The sequence below is a fragment of the Diplotaxodon limnothrissa genome, linkage group LG22 (assembly GCF_057381915.1).
Source record: "Diplotaxodon limnothrissa isolate DT_005_m linkage group LG22, D_limnothrissa_male_GT1.1, whole genome shotgun sequence".
Classification (NCBI taxonomy): domain Eukaryota; kingdom Metazoa; phylum Chordata; class Actinopteri; order Cichliformes; family Cichlidae; genus Diplotaxodon; species Diplotaxodon limnothrissa.
Window position 1 is genome coordinate 20,305,824 of NC_140616.1, and position 19,875 is coordinate 20,325,698.

A 19,875-nucleotide genomic window follows, 5' to 3' on the forward strand; every position below is an offset into this window, starting at 1 on the left:
AGAAGTTATGCCTGTGCTTTATTCGTCCTAAAGAGAAACAAAAAACCTACAACTAAAACATTAAAAATCAACCAGTATGATAAGAATCTGGTCTTTATGTTTACAATCACACAGTATTCTCATTAAAGATGGAGAAGCAATATTACCCCTGCCCCACCAACCCCCCCACCCCCCTCGCTCCTTCCTGAACTGCTGTGTATTTGATGGCAAAAATTTAAAACGAAGACAAAGAGGATTTGGGTTTTTAATGGATGATGGCTGTGTGTGCGTGCGTGTGTGATTTAAGTATTAAATTTTGCACATGGAAGAACAAATGAGTTGTGTTTTTTCAGCGCTGGTATTTTCTTATTCATGAGAAAGTTTTGACTCTCAAACATCGTCTTTCCCTGTAAGAGAAAAATGCTTTGGAACCTTTAAAAAAAGAGCAACAAAGTGATTAAAGAATTTGGTACTTCACAGTGAAGTTCCACTGACTCTACCTTAAATGTGGAAGATCGTCTGAAGCAACAGGGCATCTTTCCCGTCCTGTGATCCACTCACCATTCCAGCTGTTTGTAGTGCTTTAGTGACGTGTTTCCTGTGTCTCCTCTTGTCGTTCATCACTGCACAAGACATGGTGATATTCTCTTGTACCAGCAAACAAATAAAAACTCCAACCATCAGCTAATTTTGATGTCTTAAATCAAGCGTTCATGCTGCTCGACCCCCAAGCAAACTTGTAGTCTGTTGTCTGTATACTAGAGCTGTGTGTCTGTAGCGTGGTGGGACAATAATCATGTTTTTCTGTGTGTGGTTTAACAGAATGTGAACGGGTAAGCTGTTGTTGTACATCATACTGTTGTACTCAAGACCGGTTATATTGGCCTTTCTACGTCTGAAAATAACTCACTGCTACAACTTCTGGGAATAAAGTGTTTCTATATTTCACTTTTCTGCTCTTGTGTTTGTTTTTTCTGCTCATCACTAAACATCACACTAAAGTCACCTGAAACCCTTTCAAGTTTTTATATAAAGCATGCACATACAGGACTGTGACAAGTCTGGAGTCACCCCTCACTTCTTATTTTTAAAGTGATCTTGAGCAGTAGCTCTCTAGCCATGCAGGGAGAAGGCATGCTGAGGTACACAAGAACTGGACTGAAAATCAGTAGATACTGATGACCCCAAACACACTGCCAGTGCAGTGGAAACATACCTGAATAGAAAAAGACACAACACAATGCTGCCAGTGATGGATTACTAAAGCAGTGTGGGATCATTTTGACAGCGAGCAGAACAAAATGTAGCCAACATCTGGAGAAGAGCTTTGAATGTTCTTCAAGAATCCTTAAGACTACTTCAAGAAAGGACAAGTAAGCTTGCCTCAGTGTCTAGGCTGTGTTAAAGAATAAAGGTCCTAGTACAAGATATTGACTTTCTCTGTTTGCCTGTCTTACTGTATTTCAGTGTGTCTTTAGGATTTTGTGCATCTGTCAATAAATAACTGCTCCCATTTTTTTCTAGCAAAACTGCTCCATAGGTACAGTATATAAGTTTAAACCATGTGTGTGATGTGATTTGCTTTCTGCTGATCTTTATGGTTGTCTACATCCACAGTGGAGAAGAACATTGCTCCAAACTATTGACTCTGGGAGGGCCTAATGTTAGTTAAACGGTCTTATTGACTTAATAAAGTTTTGGCTTTAATTAAAGCCAAATCCGCTTAAAGAAAACTGGCATAATCAGTAAAATCATCTCATCGAGAACATGCTATCTGTTTCTAAACTTAAAGTGTGGCAGTTTAGCATGTAAACTCCAACCAGCCGCCGCCACACGCCCATCCACAAGGAGGCGTCCTATGACAGCTGGAGAAGGTAAGTGTTTAGCTCTTCAACGTCACTTCCTTTTTCCTGCCCTTGGAAGCAGCACGAGACTGTCTGTTCGGGATCATAACATGGCTAAACTGAGCAAAGAGAGCAAACAGCGGCTGCAGCAGCTGTTCCAGTGCGGCCAGTTTGTCATCCGATGGGGTTTTATTCCAACCGTGCTGTACCTCGGTCAGTATCCGAATAGGAGTGAGGGGTATGCGGCGAGATGATGCTAATGCTAACCGGTTAGCGCAGCTTCTTAGCATTAAACTGTATTTTCTTCTGTCCCGGTGAGGTTGACGTGTTGTATTGGGGCCCTCGTTAAAACAGCATATCAAACATAACATGATTAATAAAATGTTGCGAGCCCCAGTTTTATTTTTAAAAAACTGAAGTGTCTCTAGTCTATCAGCTATGGCTTTGCTGTACGTTGTAGAGGAACTCCTGTAGCATGAACTCATGCTATGGATTTGTATGGCTAATCAGTTTTGCCTCAGATAGACAGAAATATTATAATTCTGATCATTTATCAGTACTGATACATGTGAGACTTTATCAGAGGCGTGAGCATTAAAGCAGATACCTTTGTGTCAAAGTAACTGAGAATAAAACAGAAAAACATGAAGGAGATTTTCCTGGCCTGGATTTTTATAGCAGATAACCTTTAAAATATTCTGCAATATTACATAATTATAAAAAAATATGTCTCTCTTCAGTATTGAACATCAGAAATTAGGCTTTCTGGTACGAGGTGGGTAATAAGCAAATGAATAATGCCGAAAACAGAGATTTGAGATGGGAAGCTGTTCTTGAAGTACAGAGAGAGATTTTTATCGTGGTGGAAGCCAAATAGCAAAAGTCAGAGGGAATTAATGACGACATTTATCAAATTTGAAGCGTAGTTTAGTTTAATACTCAATTCCGATTTTTTTGATCAAATCCGATTTTTTTTTAGTCTGGTTGTTCACACTACAAATAAAATGTGACAGAAAACGTGCTCTAGTGTGAACCCTCAAGCGGCCCGCATGCGCAAAAGAAGACGTCACACACAACACGCTCTGTTTAGACCCAGACCAAACAGTATTGTTTGACTGATGGCCCTAAATATAAAGACTTGTTTCGGACTTTATGTTTCCTAATTTTGCTTTAAATTATAAAGTTATTTACATATGGCCTAATAATTATCCCTATTGCTGTTTTAGTGAGGAGCGGTGCTTCAAAGGATAGTTGCAGATTTCTGTCAGAATCTGCAGATTATACAGTACAAATAAAACAACGTTTCTCCAATGTTGTCTTCCCAACAGTTTCACTAACATCTACACTAGATGGTCAGGAAGTGTTCGGGCGCTTCTCCGGCGCCGATAATTGGCGTCTGTCTTGTGTCAGTGACGTAAAAGACGGATGTAATGTGACACGACCATTCAAGCAGCAGTCACTTTCTAAAACATCAGATATGTATCGGATTCAGTACCACACACGAAAGTGACCTAGGTCGGATTTGAAAATATCAGATTTGTGCTGTTCAAACTATTATACCATGATCAGATATGGGTCCCATAGGGTCAAAAAGTCGAATTTGATGCGCTTTCGCCTGCAGTGTGAACGTAGCCTTTGGTGGGGTTTTTTTTTTTTTTTTTTTAAACCAGTGCTGATAAGGCAGGAAAAGTAGGTATGGAGATGTAGAGCTGCTCTAAACACGTGTAACATATATTCACATAGGCCGTATATAAATATAAATATAAATGTCTCTTCTGAATTTTAAAGCAAAGCAGGCCAAGAAAATATGAGCGATTTTTTTTTTTTTTTTTTTTTTTTTTTTAAAAACAACAACCCAAAAGCCCTCAAGCAGTCAGCAACAAAACGGGGTCTGAATTTTAAAGGCGAAAGGTTATCTCTTTATCTTACAAGAAGACCCAAAACACATCGCTTGTCTGTATGTAAATCAATAAGATTTCAAAATTGCCCAAAACGGCAAGTTTACTGATATTGATATATCTGGTATAGGCCAATATTGGCTCTTATTTGTTGCCCACTCGCAAACATAACGCCAGCGGTGGAACCCTACTTGAGGTTTTTAGAAAAAGGGAAGGATGATGGTTTATCATGGCATTTACCACACATAGAGTTGATTGGGTGGCCTGCCCAAGTAAATTAACAGACCCCTGGTATATTTTCTGACTCATATTTTTTTTTTAATTTTTATTCTTTTAAATTTGTGGACAGTCCCTTCACTCTTATTTTGAAAGTTAAGTTTATGCTAACATGCTAGGATTCCCATGTTGTGCCCCCACCTCCGCCACAAATGCATATCATTCTGTTTGCAGCACTTTGCTGACTATGCGAGTTGAGTTCCCTTCTGCTTTAGTGATGTAAACTGTGACCTTGTGTGCCTTACGGGTAACACGTCCCTGTGGTAGTAGATTCAAAACAGTTTTTCTTCAGACATTTCTGTGATCCTGAAATAGCTGGCTGTGGTTTGAAGGAGTGTTGGGGAAGACCTGTGCATCACTGTATTTGGGAGCTTTGATGGGGAAGTTGAAACTTTTGCATGGCTGTGGTTTGGATTATGTGGGGGAAGTTGAGACTTGTGCATGTGTGACCATACGCCTTAAGAGATTCCTCTCAGTATATTGGAAACACCAACAGTGATGTCACACTTTCTCTCATTTCCCTCTTGCTGAGCCTTTTCTGCATGTGCAACTCATTTACTTGAGGAAGAATAGTTTTAAATTAAATACATGCTGCTGTTGGGTTACCACCATTTTCTATATATTTCAAGCAAGTTAAACAACTAGTATATTAAATGATGAATGTTTTCACGCTATGGCTATACCACATATATTGTGTCAGATAATATTACGCAAGAGCAAGAGTTGTGCGTCAGCCTCTGATGACAATTTGGTGCCTAAACATGGGGCTACTTCAACAGCCTCCAACATCTTTGCAAAAGATACAAGAAAACTGAAAGAGGCAAACGTGTTTCACCACTTGAGGCAAAAACATAGTCGATATGCACTACGAGGCTACAAAGGAGATACTAGCAGCTGGTGATGTACCACCCAAATGGAAAACCATTTACAGCACTGCTGGAGCGATCACTAGTTAAGACAGGAAGAGCAAGTGGTGTTGTGAAACAAACTGAAGTAGTTACATGGTGGAAAAGCAGGACTTGACAGTGGGGGAGTCTGGCTAGGCCACTCCATGACCTTAATATGCGTCTTTAGCCCCTCCTTTGTTGCCTTGACAGAATGTTTTGGGTCATTGTCATGCTGGAAGACCCACCCACGACTCATCTTCAGTGTCCTGGCTGAGGGAAGGTGGTTCTTTTCCATGATTTTACAGTACATGGCCTTGTTCATTGGACCATCAATGAAGTGAAGTTGTCCTGTACCCTTGGCAGAAAAACATCCCCAAGCATAATGTTTCCACCTCTGTGCCTGACTGTGGGGATGGTGTTCTTTGCTTCATACTCAACATTTTTCTTCCTCCAAACACAGCAGGTCGAGTTGACGACCACACCACTTTCTCCTAAACCTTCTCTGAATAATTTAGATGTTCACTGGCAAACCTTAGACTGACCTTTAGATGTGGCCTCTTGATGCCAGGAGCGTCTGTAATTGATTGGCTGTGTGGCATACAGAAGACATTCTGTGGGAGCCCGAATTCTGGATGGGTTGTAGGGGATCAGCATCACGGGCTGCTTTTGTGCTTACATTTAACTTAGGCTGTGTCACTGGTGTTGCACCATAATACTGCTGCGGATGCTATCGGCACCTTCTTTTAATAAATTCACACTTCAGATTAGGAAGTGTGTCATCAATGACAGCTCAGTGGGAAATGTCTATCATTTGCTTCCACTTGTGATTGCTGCTGCCTGCAAGCTGCAAGTGAAGCAAAAAATTTTTTTTCTACATTTCAGAAATCTTGTTACGGAAAACTTTCTTGAAATATCGTGATGTAATTTGAAGGCTACGTGGCCCATCCCGGTTTCACACACGAATGAATACCTTCCTGCACTTAGCTCAAATCAGGACACTCTGGATCAGAAACATTGGTTAAGGCGAGTGTGCTGAAGGGGTCGAAGCATACAGGAGCTGTAAAGTTGGTGACGATTTCACCGGACACCTACGTGTTCTGTTATCACATGGAAACAATCACTCTGACTTTGCACTGGATAAATGGCCTGTATTTGTATAGCGCTTTACTAGTCCCTAAGGACCCAAAAGCACTTTACACATCCAGTCATCCACCCATTCACACACACACACACTCACACACTGGTGATGGCAAGCTACGTTGTAGCCACAGCCACCTTGGGGCGCACTGACAGAGGCGAGGCTGCCGGACACTGGCGCCACCGGGCCCTCTGACCACCACCGGGCAACGGGTGAAGTGTCTTGCCCAAGGACACAACGACCGAAACTGTCCAAGCCGGGGCTCGAACCGGCAACCTTCCGATTACAAGGCGAACTCCCAACTCTTGAGCCACGATCGCCCCACGATAGATTCTGATACACCCGTATGTAATTAAACTTAGACACAGTGATCACCTGACGGGTCTAAACAAAACAGCCAAAGAAATCAGGTTTTACCCTTGATATTAGGAGAGTGGTAACAGGAGGCTATTTTTCGCCTTCTGGGATCCTCTTATCTTTTTTTTGGAGAATGTCTTGCGTCAGGCTCAACTACTTCCTTGACTTTAAATGAAGGCAGAAGTATTGATATCAGGGGATATGAATTTGTAGTCTTCTGCTGCTTGTGGAATGATCTGATCTAAGCTAGTTTCATGAAAGCAGGATGTTTTGCTGGGTCTGTTTGCATTCTGCTGACACACTGTAATCACTGAAGTAGCAAATGATTTGCTTCATTAGTTCTCAACAGGACAGTATTTTTACTCACTGTGGCTCGAAACTAGTTATAAACCACAATATGAGTAAAACCGGTGCTCAAATTCATATCTCCAAATTTGAGGGACCACCCCCACCCCCAAAAAAATGCTTTCAATAAGGGGGATTTATGTTTAGATCTTGCCATCATCGTATTTCTTTTCTCATCTTTAAAGTTTCGGTATATTCTCTTTTCCTCTGTCATGTGTGCACCAGCGCTTCAGCACTAATCGAGCCCCACTCATTTGAGCTTTAACATTCAAGTGAAAATAAACCTAAATGGTATGGAGCTGAGCAGTAGAATAGTGCACTTTACATGAGTTATTTACACATTATAAAGTGTACAAAAGAAGTTATGTTCAAGGGGTACAATGTGGTTTTGTGTGGGGAAAAATATTGCACACGAGGACTGCACTGAAATTCAAAACTGTTAGTTGGTGTCTTGTACATTTGAGCGTGCCTTACAAGAATCACCTCGTAATTCTTATTTATGGTTTTGACTTACAGGTTTCAAACGAGGAGCAGATCCAGGGATGCCTGAACCTACTTTCTTAAGGTAAGACGAATCGGTCTGAGATGTGTGTAATAAAATAAAGCATCCTACTCCTAGATCCAAAGTCAAATAATACATCGGGGTTTTTTTTTTTGGGGGGGGGGGGGCGAACTCCTGACCAACAAGATTTATGTCCAGTCTCATGAAGTAGGGTCATTGTAGGGATTATTCATGTACACTTAGACCATGTACATAAGGATGAAAATACATTATATGTCAAAACAGTTCATTCTTTAAGTATAACTGCCCATTTAACAAAGTTGAATGATAGCTTGAAGAGAAAAGGATGTGTGATGTCTTAATACCCGCCTTGGAATACTGATGTGAGGCTATTTTTAGTCCTGTAAGAATCTCTTATCTTTTTTATTTCTGTTTTTTTAATTTCTTTTTTTTTTTTTTTAAGAACCTATTGCATCATGTACGGCTTGTCTGTTATCTCAGTATAGATAAACAGGAAAAAAGGTAACCTATATTTACCAGAAACTGAGCTGCTTGTTGCGCCTCCTCCGCCTCCCCAGTCTCAACAGCCCGTTGCTAATAATATCAGTGTGTTTGTTTTTACTTTATATAGAGATTTGATTTTGTTTAAATATGAGAACAAGCAAATAATTCAATATGAAATTATGACTTTAGTTAAGCTGTGGTCATTGTTTTCAATATTTTAGAAATTAACATGTACATTTAGTGTCTTTTTTAGCATGTATGACGATGCTGGTCAGGTACAGGGATGGCACTGAGAATAAGTGAAAAAAGCAACCTATGTCCAAGGAAGACTTTAAAAGACTTTCAAAAAACTTGGAGAACTGTTGCTCTACACCACTTAAAAAAGTTACAAGAAAGTCAAATATAAAGAAATGAGTCGGCACAAGACTTTTGCACCGTTCTGCAAAGCATTTAAACATGATGTACAAGTGGTATGATAGCAAAATTCTCTATTTTGCATTTTAGTGGATTATCTTAAAATCATGAGATGTAAATTTTTTTTGTTTGTTTTCCAGGACTTTAAAGCCCCTTTTCCATCAGTACCTACTCGGATCGACTCGGCACCGTTCGCCATGGTTTACAGGGTTTTCCATTAGGTCATAATACCTGGGTGTTTTTTTTAAGTACCTGCTTGGCCCGGGTTCCAACGATCCAAACACATATTAAAATGTGACATCATCAGACTGTATACCACCGATTGGCTGGTCAGCAGCGTCACTCGATGGAGTCTGACAAAAAGCCACGGACCGAGCAGTAGGTTTATTCTTGCCTCGACATCCACCTTTTAAATAGCCTTTGTTTTGCATGTTAATTACATCGCGGGACGCTTTGATGCGTTGCTGTGATGACAACCACACACGCTGCGTAGTACTGAATATAAAGGAAAACCAGTCAAGTCGTGGCCGATCCATGGCGAGTCGATCCAAGTATGTACTAATGGAAAAGGGGGTTAACTGTTTCATCCCATGGGGGGATGTGGGGTTTTTGTTTGTTTGTTTGTTTGTTTTTTAAATGCACTGCATTCTGCTGAGCTGCGCTAAACAACATCCTGTACAACTCAAAATTGTTGTACAGGCCCATGTAACATAGTTACATAGTGATAGTTGTGATAACGTTTGTAAGCATGTTTTTTTTTTATACATATATATATATTTTGGCAATGCTGTTAATACATCACACTATTATTTCCTCACTATGTCAGTAACATATTTCCAAGGATGTTTTAATATTGATTTTCTTTGTTGTCTTCTAGCTTGCTCTGGGGCTGAGGAACATCTTCACACGACCAATCCCTAACCATCAACCAAACCATGTGACCCACCTGTGACTGGACGAAATGGACTTCTTTTGCTTTCCCCTCTAAAAATAATAATGATCAGATGACATTTGTACATTGTTTCTCACTATCTGTAAAGTATTGATTGGATGTTATCCATTTCCATGTAGTCTGTAACTATGGTACATGTACAGAGATGTGTGAACAGGTTTGTCCCTTGAAATACACGCTGATTGGACTATCAGTTGGAGGGTTATTTTTTGTTAATGCGAAGCACTGATGTTTGTTTCCTGTTTTTTTCTTAGTTTTTATTTGTAATTTAACATTTCTGAAAATAAATCCTCAAAGAAACGACTCTTTTCTTCCTTAATATAAACAATCCAGTCGCTTTCATGCAGAAGAAACTGATAGCAAATATTTTACTGAGCAATTATAAAGTTTTGATATATCAAATGTATCAATCTTACATGGTAATGATGAGTCATAGTCATAGATTAACGGGAACATTTTCCGTCCACCTTTAAATGTGTGTATATAAATGTGTTGAGTTGACTGATCTAAATCTAAGTGTCAAGATTCATGCATTTGCAGAATGCGCTGCTGCGTTGAAATGTGTGAAATGTTGGGGAAAGAATAAGTCCTTGCTTTTTATGCAAATGATTTTTTTTTTTATTTCAGCATATGCAAAAAAATAAAGTCAGTTGTGTTACATAAGAGATCACTGTACTGTAAAATTCTTTAACAATAAATAGTAATCAGCACCAGAAATGCTAATTACAAGTACAGTGCAAATTGTATTTACACTGCATTTCTCCTGCACAATAGATTTTTCTCTAATAAATAATCTCTACCAATTATAAATAAGATAAATAAGAATAGCACAGCAGGTGATTCTACATACACAGTATGTTGCTGTGGGGCCTGCTGTACCCAGAGGAGGTTATGATCTTGAGAAAGTAGGAGTGTCAAAACCATCCAGTTTTCCCTGAGTTATTATTTCATAACTGAATGTAATTTGAGCATTATTCGTCTTTTTAACAACTGGTATCTGCTGATTGGTTCAGTTGCTTTTCCATTCTACAAACAGCTCTTTTCCCCTCACTCAGGAAGGCTTTGAGGGCTCTCAGGATGCTGTAGGCGTTCAACTTGCTGTGGTAAGGATCAGGGCTGTTGACCTCCTTGAGAAGCTGCTCCTCCTCACTGCTGGTCAGCGGTGTGACTTGATTGCTGTTTTTCATCTGTGGGTCAGAAGAGATGGTAGAATGAGGTGTTATTTAGGAACAGGACGCAGAAGTGAAAATGTGACAGTACTAAGACAACAGGCATTCTGGTGAAACAGTGATGTAGTATGAGAGGTGATGTATTTAATTGAGATTTTGTGCTACCTATCACTTCTGCTCCTCTCACATTTACAATAGAAATGTTGTTACTGGGCTTTGTGACAGCTAAAGGTAGAGAAGTCACCTTTTATTGTGAATTTTACTTTTAATATCTGTATGTAGTGGATTGTTTTTTTTTTTCTGAAGTAAATCTACTTTATCTGTCTTCCTAACATTACTGACAGGAAATACCCAAGAGACTGCTGAAAAGTCAAATTTGACTTTTCCTCGGAGGATAGTTAAAGACGCGTGTCAAACCCACCTTTCCTTTGACCATGCCGGCCAGGTCGATCAGAGTGCCGATGTTTGACGGAGCGTCGGAGAAGTTCAAACTGCCGCGGTACTCCTTCTCTACGTGCTTGAGTAAAACCGAATAGATGAGCAGACCCTTGGCCAGCGTCTGGAGACAAGTCTCCTGCACAAAGGAGAGAAGAACAGCCCGAGTTATCGAACTAACCCCAACCCCTCCTTCCGACCTTTGTTAGTGACAGCATTAGAAAAAGAGAAAGGAGCTCTCACCTTTCTGAACTTGGTAATATTGCAGTGCTTCGGGATAGAGGCGGGGGTGTGGGAGTCCAAAGCTTGATCGCGATTCTCCAGAGTCTGGAAATGGTGCTCAAACTAATAGAAAAGAATTAAAATACAACTTAAATAGGCTGGAAGTATTTTAGAATCCCAGGGGTCCGAGGGAACCCCAATCGGACTTGATGACACCTGTTAATCATAGTTAATGAGCAGGCCCTTACCGCTTTCTCGTATTCTTGAGCTGAGTCAAAGAGTGACCTCCATATATTAAAAGGCTTGACAGTGGACATCTGCGCCTCCTCCGTCTCTTCACCTGAGAAGTCACCGGCCACACTTCCGTCTTCAATCGGAGCGCCGGAAGCGCAGAGAAGCAGAGCGGCCAGCATCACCGCAGAGAAAACGTGCACATCTGCTTGGGGAGACAGAACAAGAATGAACGAATGAATGAATGAAAAGAGGAAGATACGCAGGAAACTCGCGCACCACAGCCTGCAAATTACTTACTGAATATAGAGGGCATGGTGCGCTGCTGGGAAGCACTTGTCAAGTTTCCGCTGATGCTGAAGGCTGCCAGGGCCAGAAGGATTTGGCTTGTATCTGAGATGCGCTGTTTTTATACATTCCTCAGACGAATGGGATTTTCCAATCCCGACTTGCAAAACGGAATTAACAGTAACTGCGTCATGAAGATTTGATGAAGATTATGAGTGTCTTCAACAGGACCAGTTGATCCTTATTATTATCATTATTATTATTATAAAATTTTTTATAAATTACTGTTGTTATTATTATTACTGTTGTTGGTGGTGTGTGATTGCTATTATAATGTTGTGAGAATTTTTTTTATGTATTATATATTTTATATATACCGGTTAAATGGCACTTTTATAAATAATAATAAATACACAATAAATTACATATATATGTATATGTATATATATATATATATATATATATATATATATATATATATATATACATATATATATGTAATTTATTGTGTATTTATTATTATTTATAAAAGTGCCATTTGAATGTGAGAGTGAATGAATAATGGCATTGTAAAGTGCTTTGGGTGCCTTGAAAAGCACTATATAAATCCAATCCATTATTATTATTATTATTATTATTTAAGTAATTTTTTTAGCAAAGATTGGAGAAGTTATAAAGCACAGAGAATCATCATGTAAAAAAAATCCCTATGATATTTTCAGCTCAAGAATTTAAAGGGAAAATCCTTCTAAAACCAAACATTTGCATAGCAGCATTCCAGTGCATTTAGCTTGTAGCAACTTTATATATCAAATGATATAATGAATAAATAAATAAATGAATAAACAATGCATAATTACATACACACATACATAAATACACTGCACAAGCAGATGAAATGATCAATAGATGTAACCCCATTCATTATCATGTACAGGAATTATACATTTATTTGCATCACATGAAAATGAGTCTAAACATATAAATGTACCGTTGTAACCAATGTAATGGGAGTTATCTGAAAAAAATACACACTCTCTTGTGTTAGATGTGTGAAAGCAAAAGGAAAGATTAGAGATTCACGAGGTAAAGCTATGATTTGGCAACTACTTAAGTACATTTTGACAATTGGTGTGACAAAACTGGGGTGTCACTGAACATAGTATTTATCAGACAATCAACTGAGTACTAACATGCATTTGAAGTTAAAAGGCGTTCTGCCTTATTTTCCCTATAGAATAATTGTGCCCTATATATCTGATAATATCATGCGTCATAATAAATCAGACAATTTACAGAACAGCAATTTTTCATACCTTTAATACAGTTTGCTTTACATGCTTTCAGCCATAATAATTTTAGCAAGACTTTAAACATTAGTAGTTTGCCATCTTTCATATGTACACATGTAGACTAATAAAATTGGTATTTATTTATTTCAAACATTAACATTTTATTTTGTATTACTATAAAATGGGGATTTCACATTTTCAGTGAAAATACACAGTAAAAATCCTGCGAAATAAAATTGCTTTCTGTCTCTAAGGAAGCTGTGCTAAGTCTAGAAATTTCAATAGAGTGACCTCAGTGAAGCAGCTCGTTAAAGGAAGAACTGCTGAGAGATTTTACTGTTATCACGGACAAGTGTGTAACTAGCATATCCTGAAAATGCAATGATAAAGCATGATGACCTAAATATCACAAATATTTCCCATCAGCAGAATATAAAGGTTGGAAAGTTTAAAACCCATTAAATCATTTAGTGCTTTGATAAGACATGTCATTGCTCAGTGATGTTCAAAAACGACAGCTTTTCAAGAAAGCCAAACCTTTTGAAGATAGTGGTGGGAAAGATTTGTAGCTATGCATCGAGTAGATTAGGCTGTGACTTCACAAAAGGCCACTCAGAGGTTATTAATGTTACATTAGACTCACATCCAAACTTTTAGGAAACCTTTTGATTTCAGCTTCTGCGGTAGAAACAGCAATCCAAGATAAATCTACTTCAAATTAAATATAAGCCTTATTTTACCGTCATATTGATATTACACTTTTATTAACTTTACCGAGTAAACAGTACTGTGGAGTGAAGAGAGAGTGTGGACCCAAATGCAGACACTGGCAATGGACTTAACTGAAACGTGCCTTTAATTGTGGCAGAATCAAAACACAAACAAAAGCGAAGAAAGACAAAGACTAAACTGTCAAAGCCTAAACTGGGAGGAAACTAGAAGCAAGTATAAAGAAACTAAAGACATGAGACATGTGACATGAGACATAGGAAATGCAGCGGTTGCAGAAGATCTGGCAACAAGCAGAGGATGACATGGGTTTATATACGCACAGGGAGGACTAGGAAATGAGACACAGGAGGAGAGCACAGCTGGGAGAAATCACATACAATGAGACTAAAAACACTATCATAGCACGAGACCGTCAAAATAAAACAGGAAACATGAGACAGACTTGACACTGAAACCAGGAGAAGCACAGACATAAAATGATAACTAGATGAGACGTGACACAAGGAACACAGGGGAAGCACAGAGACAGAAATCAAGAGATGGAGTGATGAATCCAATTAAGAACTTTTTTGGATCAAATATTCATCAATATATATAATAGTACAATGAGGTACAATAGTGAATGTCTACAGCCATCTGTAAAACATGGAGGCTCTGTCATGGTTTGGTACATATCAGACAGTAATGTTGGAGATCTTGTCAAAATTGATGATAAGAATGGATAAAAGTACCATCAGAGTTTGCATAACTGAACAGAAAACACGCAGTGGAGCACTATCAGTCATGGATTAGCCTCCCCAGAACCAAGACCTTAACATCACTGAAGTAGTGTGCGATCATCTTTACTGAGAATAGAATAAAAGGCAGCAGGCATCCAAAGAAGAGCTTTGAATGTCCTTCAACAAGCCCAAAGACCACTTAAAGAAATTACAAGAAAGCTTGCCTCAGTGTCCAGTCTGTGTTGAAGAATAAAGGGGTTCAAGGCAAATGCTGACTTTCAAGCTCATTAGAATTGTACAAACTCTACTGTTGCCTTACATAATGAATTCCCATTTTTCAAAAAAACCACTGCAACTATTTTCCAGTTTCCTCACAAATAATAAAGAAATGACCAATGGTTCAACTGTCTTCCACAGTACTGCATGAGCCTGTACTTACATCTTCACTTCAGAGCTTTGCTGGAGCAAAGTGCTCTAATGGGGTGATACAGTACTATAAGGTCATTAAAATAAGATGGGGCCTGATTATTCAGAACCTTGCATGTGATGAGAAGGATTTCAAATTTAATTCTGGATGTAACAGGAGCCATTGAAGAGATCGCAATATGCTCTCACTTTCTACTCCCTGTCAGTATTCTTTCTGTAGCATTTTGGATCAGCTGAAGTATTGTCAGGGAGGTTTCTTTTTTTAGGACATCCTAATAAGAAGTAATAAATGCATGAACTAGTTTTTCAGTGTCACTCTGAGCCAGGATATTTCTAAATTTTGAGATATTGTGGAAATGAAAAAAAGAAGCCCTACATATTTGTCTAATATGCAATTTGAAGGACATATCCTTAAAAAACAATGGCTCAAAGATTCCTCACACTGTTACTCGAGGACAAGGTAATGCTATCCAGAGTAAGCATCTGGTTAAATACCATATTCCCAAGGTTTTATGGCCAAGTACAATAACCTCAGTTTTATCAAAATTTAGAGACAGAAAATTAGAAGTCATAGAGGTCTTTATGTCTTTAAGACCTTCCTGCAGTTTACCTAATTGGTGTGCATTATCTGGGTTCATGGATAGATAGAGTTGGGTGTCATCTGCATAGCAGTGAAAATTACTTGTAATGATGCTGCCCAAGAAAAGCATATTACGTAAACAGAATTGGTCCCAGCATGGAACCCTGTGGAACTCCATAATTAACCTTAGTGTAGAGGACTCTCCATTTACAAGAACAAACTCTAATCGCTGTAATAAAATATTAGGTAATAAAATAAAATACTAGTATATAAAACACTGTTAAGAAGATCATTTGTAACCTTCACTGAAACTGTTTCTGTACAGTGATTCGCTCATAAACCTGACTGAAGCTCTTGAAAATAATTAAGTTGTTAATTAGCTGTTTTACAACTACCCTATTACGAATTTTTGAGTTAAAATGAAGGTTGGAGATTGCCCTATAACTAGCTAAGACAGCTGAGTCAAGTGATGGCTATTTAAGTAGTGGTTTAACGACTACCAGCTTGAAGCCCTGTGGTACATAGCTGATTAACAGAGAAAGACTGATCATATTTAAGATTGAAGCATTATTTAATTGTTGGACTTCTTTGAGCAGCCTTTGTCACGGTTCTGGGTCGGTTCGACCCAGCATTCTGAGTTTATTATGTTTTGGTTTATTCTTGGATGATCGTTTTGTTACCTTTGTGATTTGTTGGTTATTATTTGAATTCTATGTTTCTGTTTATTCATGTTTAAGGATTTGTTGTGTCTCACGTTTCGTGTAGTTCAGGTTACATGTGTTATTTTCTGTCTGCCTCTCAGTGTTGAGTCTGTGTCTTTGTGTAGTGATTTCGTGTTTCCTGTTTTATTGTGAAGGTCTGCGTCTCATGTGAGTGTATTCAGTTTTACCTCCCTTGTCTCGTCTTGTTAATTACTCCCAGCTGTGTCACCCACCTGTGTGTAATCTCCCACTCGCCATGACAGCCTTGTAGCAGTGGGGTCTGAAAGACACGTTCATGGTTTGGAGGAAATAATGGAGAATAATAGAGTCTATATAAATAATTGTGTTATTGAAAGTAACTGTACATAATGTTACACCAGCCTAAAATATGAGACTCATCATCTTATCAGTAGTTCTAATGTTTTTTAGTTGAAATTCTGTTTGTTTTAACACTTTGTTACCTTTTTTCCCACAGATGGATATCTGTTTAGCTGTGCCTTATAACAACATGAAAAACAGGACGTCTCTCTTTGAGGCCTCTGTAATATTTATCTTTCTTCACTTTCTCTCGTTGAGGTTCAATACAATTGAAAGATTTACTCTTTGTCGCAACAAGCTTACAACAACAGTTACCACTGTTCTCTGTGTTCAAATAAATTAATGTCAGAAAAATTGGTGAATTTTACATTTTTTGTATGTGAGTGTGTTTTATCCTTTGTTCTCTGTTCTTCGAGAATTTGGCCTGGAAGACAAAAGATTTTCAAATCTGTTCAGTACATTGAAACCTGGCTGGAATATGATGCTCATAACCCCAATCTAGACATGAGCTTTGTTCTTTACATGGAATGTGTGTCAAAATCAAAGATTTAATATTGGCCATATATGTCATTTCCTTTAAAGATCCCAACTTTATCCACCAGCGTTTGGTTTGTTTTTACAACTTTCTTGCTTTCTTAATCTTCTCTTTTCAAGGACCAATTACATGCAGATACATTTCTTGCATTCACCTCAGCAAGCTGTCTGGAGCGCTTCAGTTCACCAGCTCAGTGTGAGGTTTATAGTCAAAATATGTCATTCTTTCTAATTTTCCCCTGTTACTATATTTGGAATGAAACTTTCCCTCTGTCTGCTAGGATTACTCAGTGGAGAATCAAATGAGAGAACTCCTGAACTGGCTTAAAACCAAACAAACCTAAACAACAGAGTACATGTAACATGCCGCTACATGTTTTTGGCCAGAGATGTTGTAAGAATGGGTTTATTTCCACTTTTGATTTTGGTACTTTCAGTGGACATTCTGAGGCTTTATAATAGCTCAGTGGTTGTGGGGTCGTGGGTGTAGTTATTGGGAATTGCCAGTCTTGACATTTGCATCCCTAATTTCAAGACACGATTTCAGATTGTTAAATCTGTAAGGTTTGGGGAAAATATAACTGCCACAATTCTCAGATGCATTCACCGGGTTTAGTTTACATGTGATTATCCTGGTTGGTTTTCTCTGGAAAGAAAGTCTTGCAAGCTATTTCTCTCATTTCTGCTTTTTTGTAGTTGTGACCAAAGTCACTTATTTTCTACCACAAAAGTCCACAGCACACCACAGACATCTTCTACTTGGGAAATAAAAAAATCTACATTTTATTTTATCCTTTATCTAAATATTAAACAAGCGCTTATAATGCCACTTCTTGCTGTGTTGTAGCTGCCCAGTACGTATTGAGATGATTTGTTTAGGATGTGTGTGTGTGTGTGTGTGTGTGTGTGTGTGTGTGTGTGTGTGTGTGTGTGTGTGTGTGTGCGTGCATTTGGAAGTTCTGTACCTTGTTACTTTGCATTTTATAAGGAGTTTACCATCTGCTACACTAAGCACCTTGGAGTACATTATGATTTAATGCATGCTTTTCCTGCTGCTCCAAGACAACCATTTCTTATATTTTCTTAGTTTGGCAGTCTAAATCTTATATCTATATATATAGATATATATATATCTATATATATAGATATATCATATATCTCTATATATCTCTATGTGCTAAATAAGGTAGTAGTTTTGAAGTAGTGTATGTCACGTTCAAGCTAAAGACATAGGGACTTCCTGTGTGGTTTGTACTGATTTACATGGAAAGAAAAACTACATCAGCAAAAAACAGGTAAGCATTGTGAGCTAAATTTAATTTAATGAAACAATCTTTGTATAAAACCTGCCGACTAAACCAACCAGGTGTCTGCTTTGAAGAAAAAAACTAAAACTAGAATCATATGTACATAAATTATAAGAAAATAGCAGAGAGCAAGTCTCGTGTAAAGGGAAGTGAAACTGTTAAATAATTTGAGACGCTGACTCAATGTTCGACATTCATGATTAAAAAAAAAAGAAAAAAAGTCGGTCCTGGGGTCAAGTGGCCCATGGGTCATGCAACTGACGATGCAGTTGTACCTCCTCTTTACATCGTTAAGTCACATGTCATACGTCTAGTTTATGACAGAGGACAGAGGTTGCTAATCCTTGTCAGATTCTCAAAAAACAAAAACAAAAGTAAAAACAAAACAAACAAAAAAAATTTATTATCCAGAATATTTGCTGGCCATCATCTGCAAGAATCCTTTGGAAGTTTCCTGTCTCTGTCACACTTTGTCTAAAATCTAAAAAGATCAATAAAATGAAAGCAAGGAGTAATGAAATTGGTTGCAGCAAGCACTTTTTTTAACTTCCCATTTTTTCATTACAAAAAATAACAAGAAAGGATGTGACAACACAAAAGGAAATGAGCTTTCCTTCTCTCGAGTGCATCAATCTGTAAATGCGAAAATAAAATGAGTCAAATAAGCTGATCTTGGGAAAACTATGGCAGTGGAATGATTTAACTTGAAAATGATTTAACTTGAAAATTACTCATTCACACTCATAGTGGTTGCCAGATTTTCTTTCTTTTGACTAGTCTTAAACCTGCAGCTCCTTCTACTGAAACCACTTTGAGTCAATGCTGAGGTGAAGACTCAAGCTGAAGCTAATTACTAATTATGACGAAAAGAAACATGCATGGCTTATCGTAACATTTACAGTTAGGGACATAACCTTTTGAACTCTGCATCACCAAAGTGGATACTATTACGCTGTAACTGAAGTGCAGGCTTTAGTTCTTTAATAAAAGTACTGCATCAAATGAAGATGCAGCTATTTTTTTTATATACAATCTGCCATTTTCAGAGGCCAAGTGAGGGCTGTTCCCTTTTATGTCATGGCTAATAAAGATCTGGAGTTGATTCCAAGTGTTAAAGATCCAAATGGTAGCTGAACGAAGTCCCAAGACATGACGGTGTAAATCATGGGAGCCATCAGTAAGCTAAAAAAAAAAGAAGGAAAAAAAGAAAAACAAATTTTACCTATCAGAGAGAAACAAAACAACAACAAAGAAACAAAAAACTTCAGGAGCGACAAAATCAATCATCTGCTTCGTCCATAAAAAGAATAAATGCACTGGCCAACTCAGCAACTCTAAAGGACCTGAATAACCACTGAAGATCACTTAGTTTAGTGATCTTCAGTGGTTATTGAGTGATGGCAGAATTATTTCCTTGACAAGAAACCCCCCACAGCAAGTCAAAACCCCCCAAAAAACTAACTGTTGAGAAGGCAGCTGTATCATTGTCAAAGTCTGAAAGAAAAACAAATCACAAATGGAAATACGGAGGGTTCAGAATAACATGCAAACTTCTGGTTACACTGAAGAATACTTGAGAACAAGAAGGCCAGATTAGACAGAAAAAATCCAAATAAGCCTACACAGGTCTGGGAAAAAACCAAGATGAACATGAGCTAGAGTCATAGTAGAGGAAAATGTGCAGAACCAGGGAATGGTGAAGCAGCAGGATGATTTGTGAAGTGTACAGGGCTATACTCTGCTCAGATTCAGTCAAATGCTGCAAAACTGATCTTACAGCACTTCACAGTGAAAACTGATAATGACCTGAAACAAAAACTGAAAA

At 38.2% G+C, this 19,875-nt stretch overlaps 2 protein-coding genes across 2 annotated transcripts; one reads left to right on the forward strand and one right to left on the reverse strand.

The window, feature by feature from the left end:
• The first annotated feature begins 1,896 nt into the window (after positions 1-1,896).
• On the forward strand, positions 1,897-9,665 carry tomm7 (translocase of outer mitochondrial membrane 7 homolog (yeast)). The gene is made up of 3 exons (XM_085346559.1): positions 1,897-2,036; positions 7,241-7,289; positions 9,022-9,665. The coding sequence occupies exons 1-3, from the start codon at positions 1,934-1,936 to the stop codon at positions 9,035-9,037; spliced, it is 168 nt and encodes a 55-aa protein (XP_085202685.1). The 5' UTR covers positions 1,897-1,933; the 3' UTR covers positions 9,038-9,665.
• Positions 9,666-10,079: 414 nt separating this feature from the next.
• On the reverse strand, positions 10,080-11,469 carry LOC146609852 (interleukin-6-like). Its single transcript, XM_085346148.1, has 5 exons — positions 11,454-11,469; positions 11,171-11,358; positions 10,944-11,045; positions 10,687-10,839; positions 10,080-10,283 (listed from the first exon to the last, which is right to left on the reverse strand). The coding sequence occupies exons 1-5, from the start codon at positions 11,467-11,469 to the stop codon at positions 10,080-10,082; spliced, it is 663 nt and encodes a 220-aa protein (XP_085202274.1).
• Between the last annotated feature and the right edge of the window lie 8,406 nt (positions 11,470-19,875).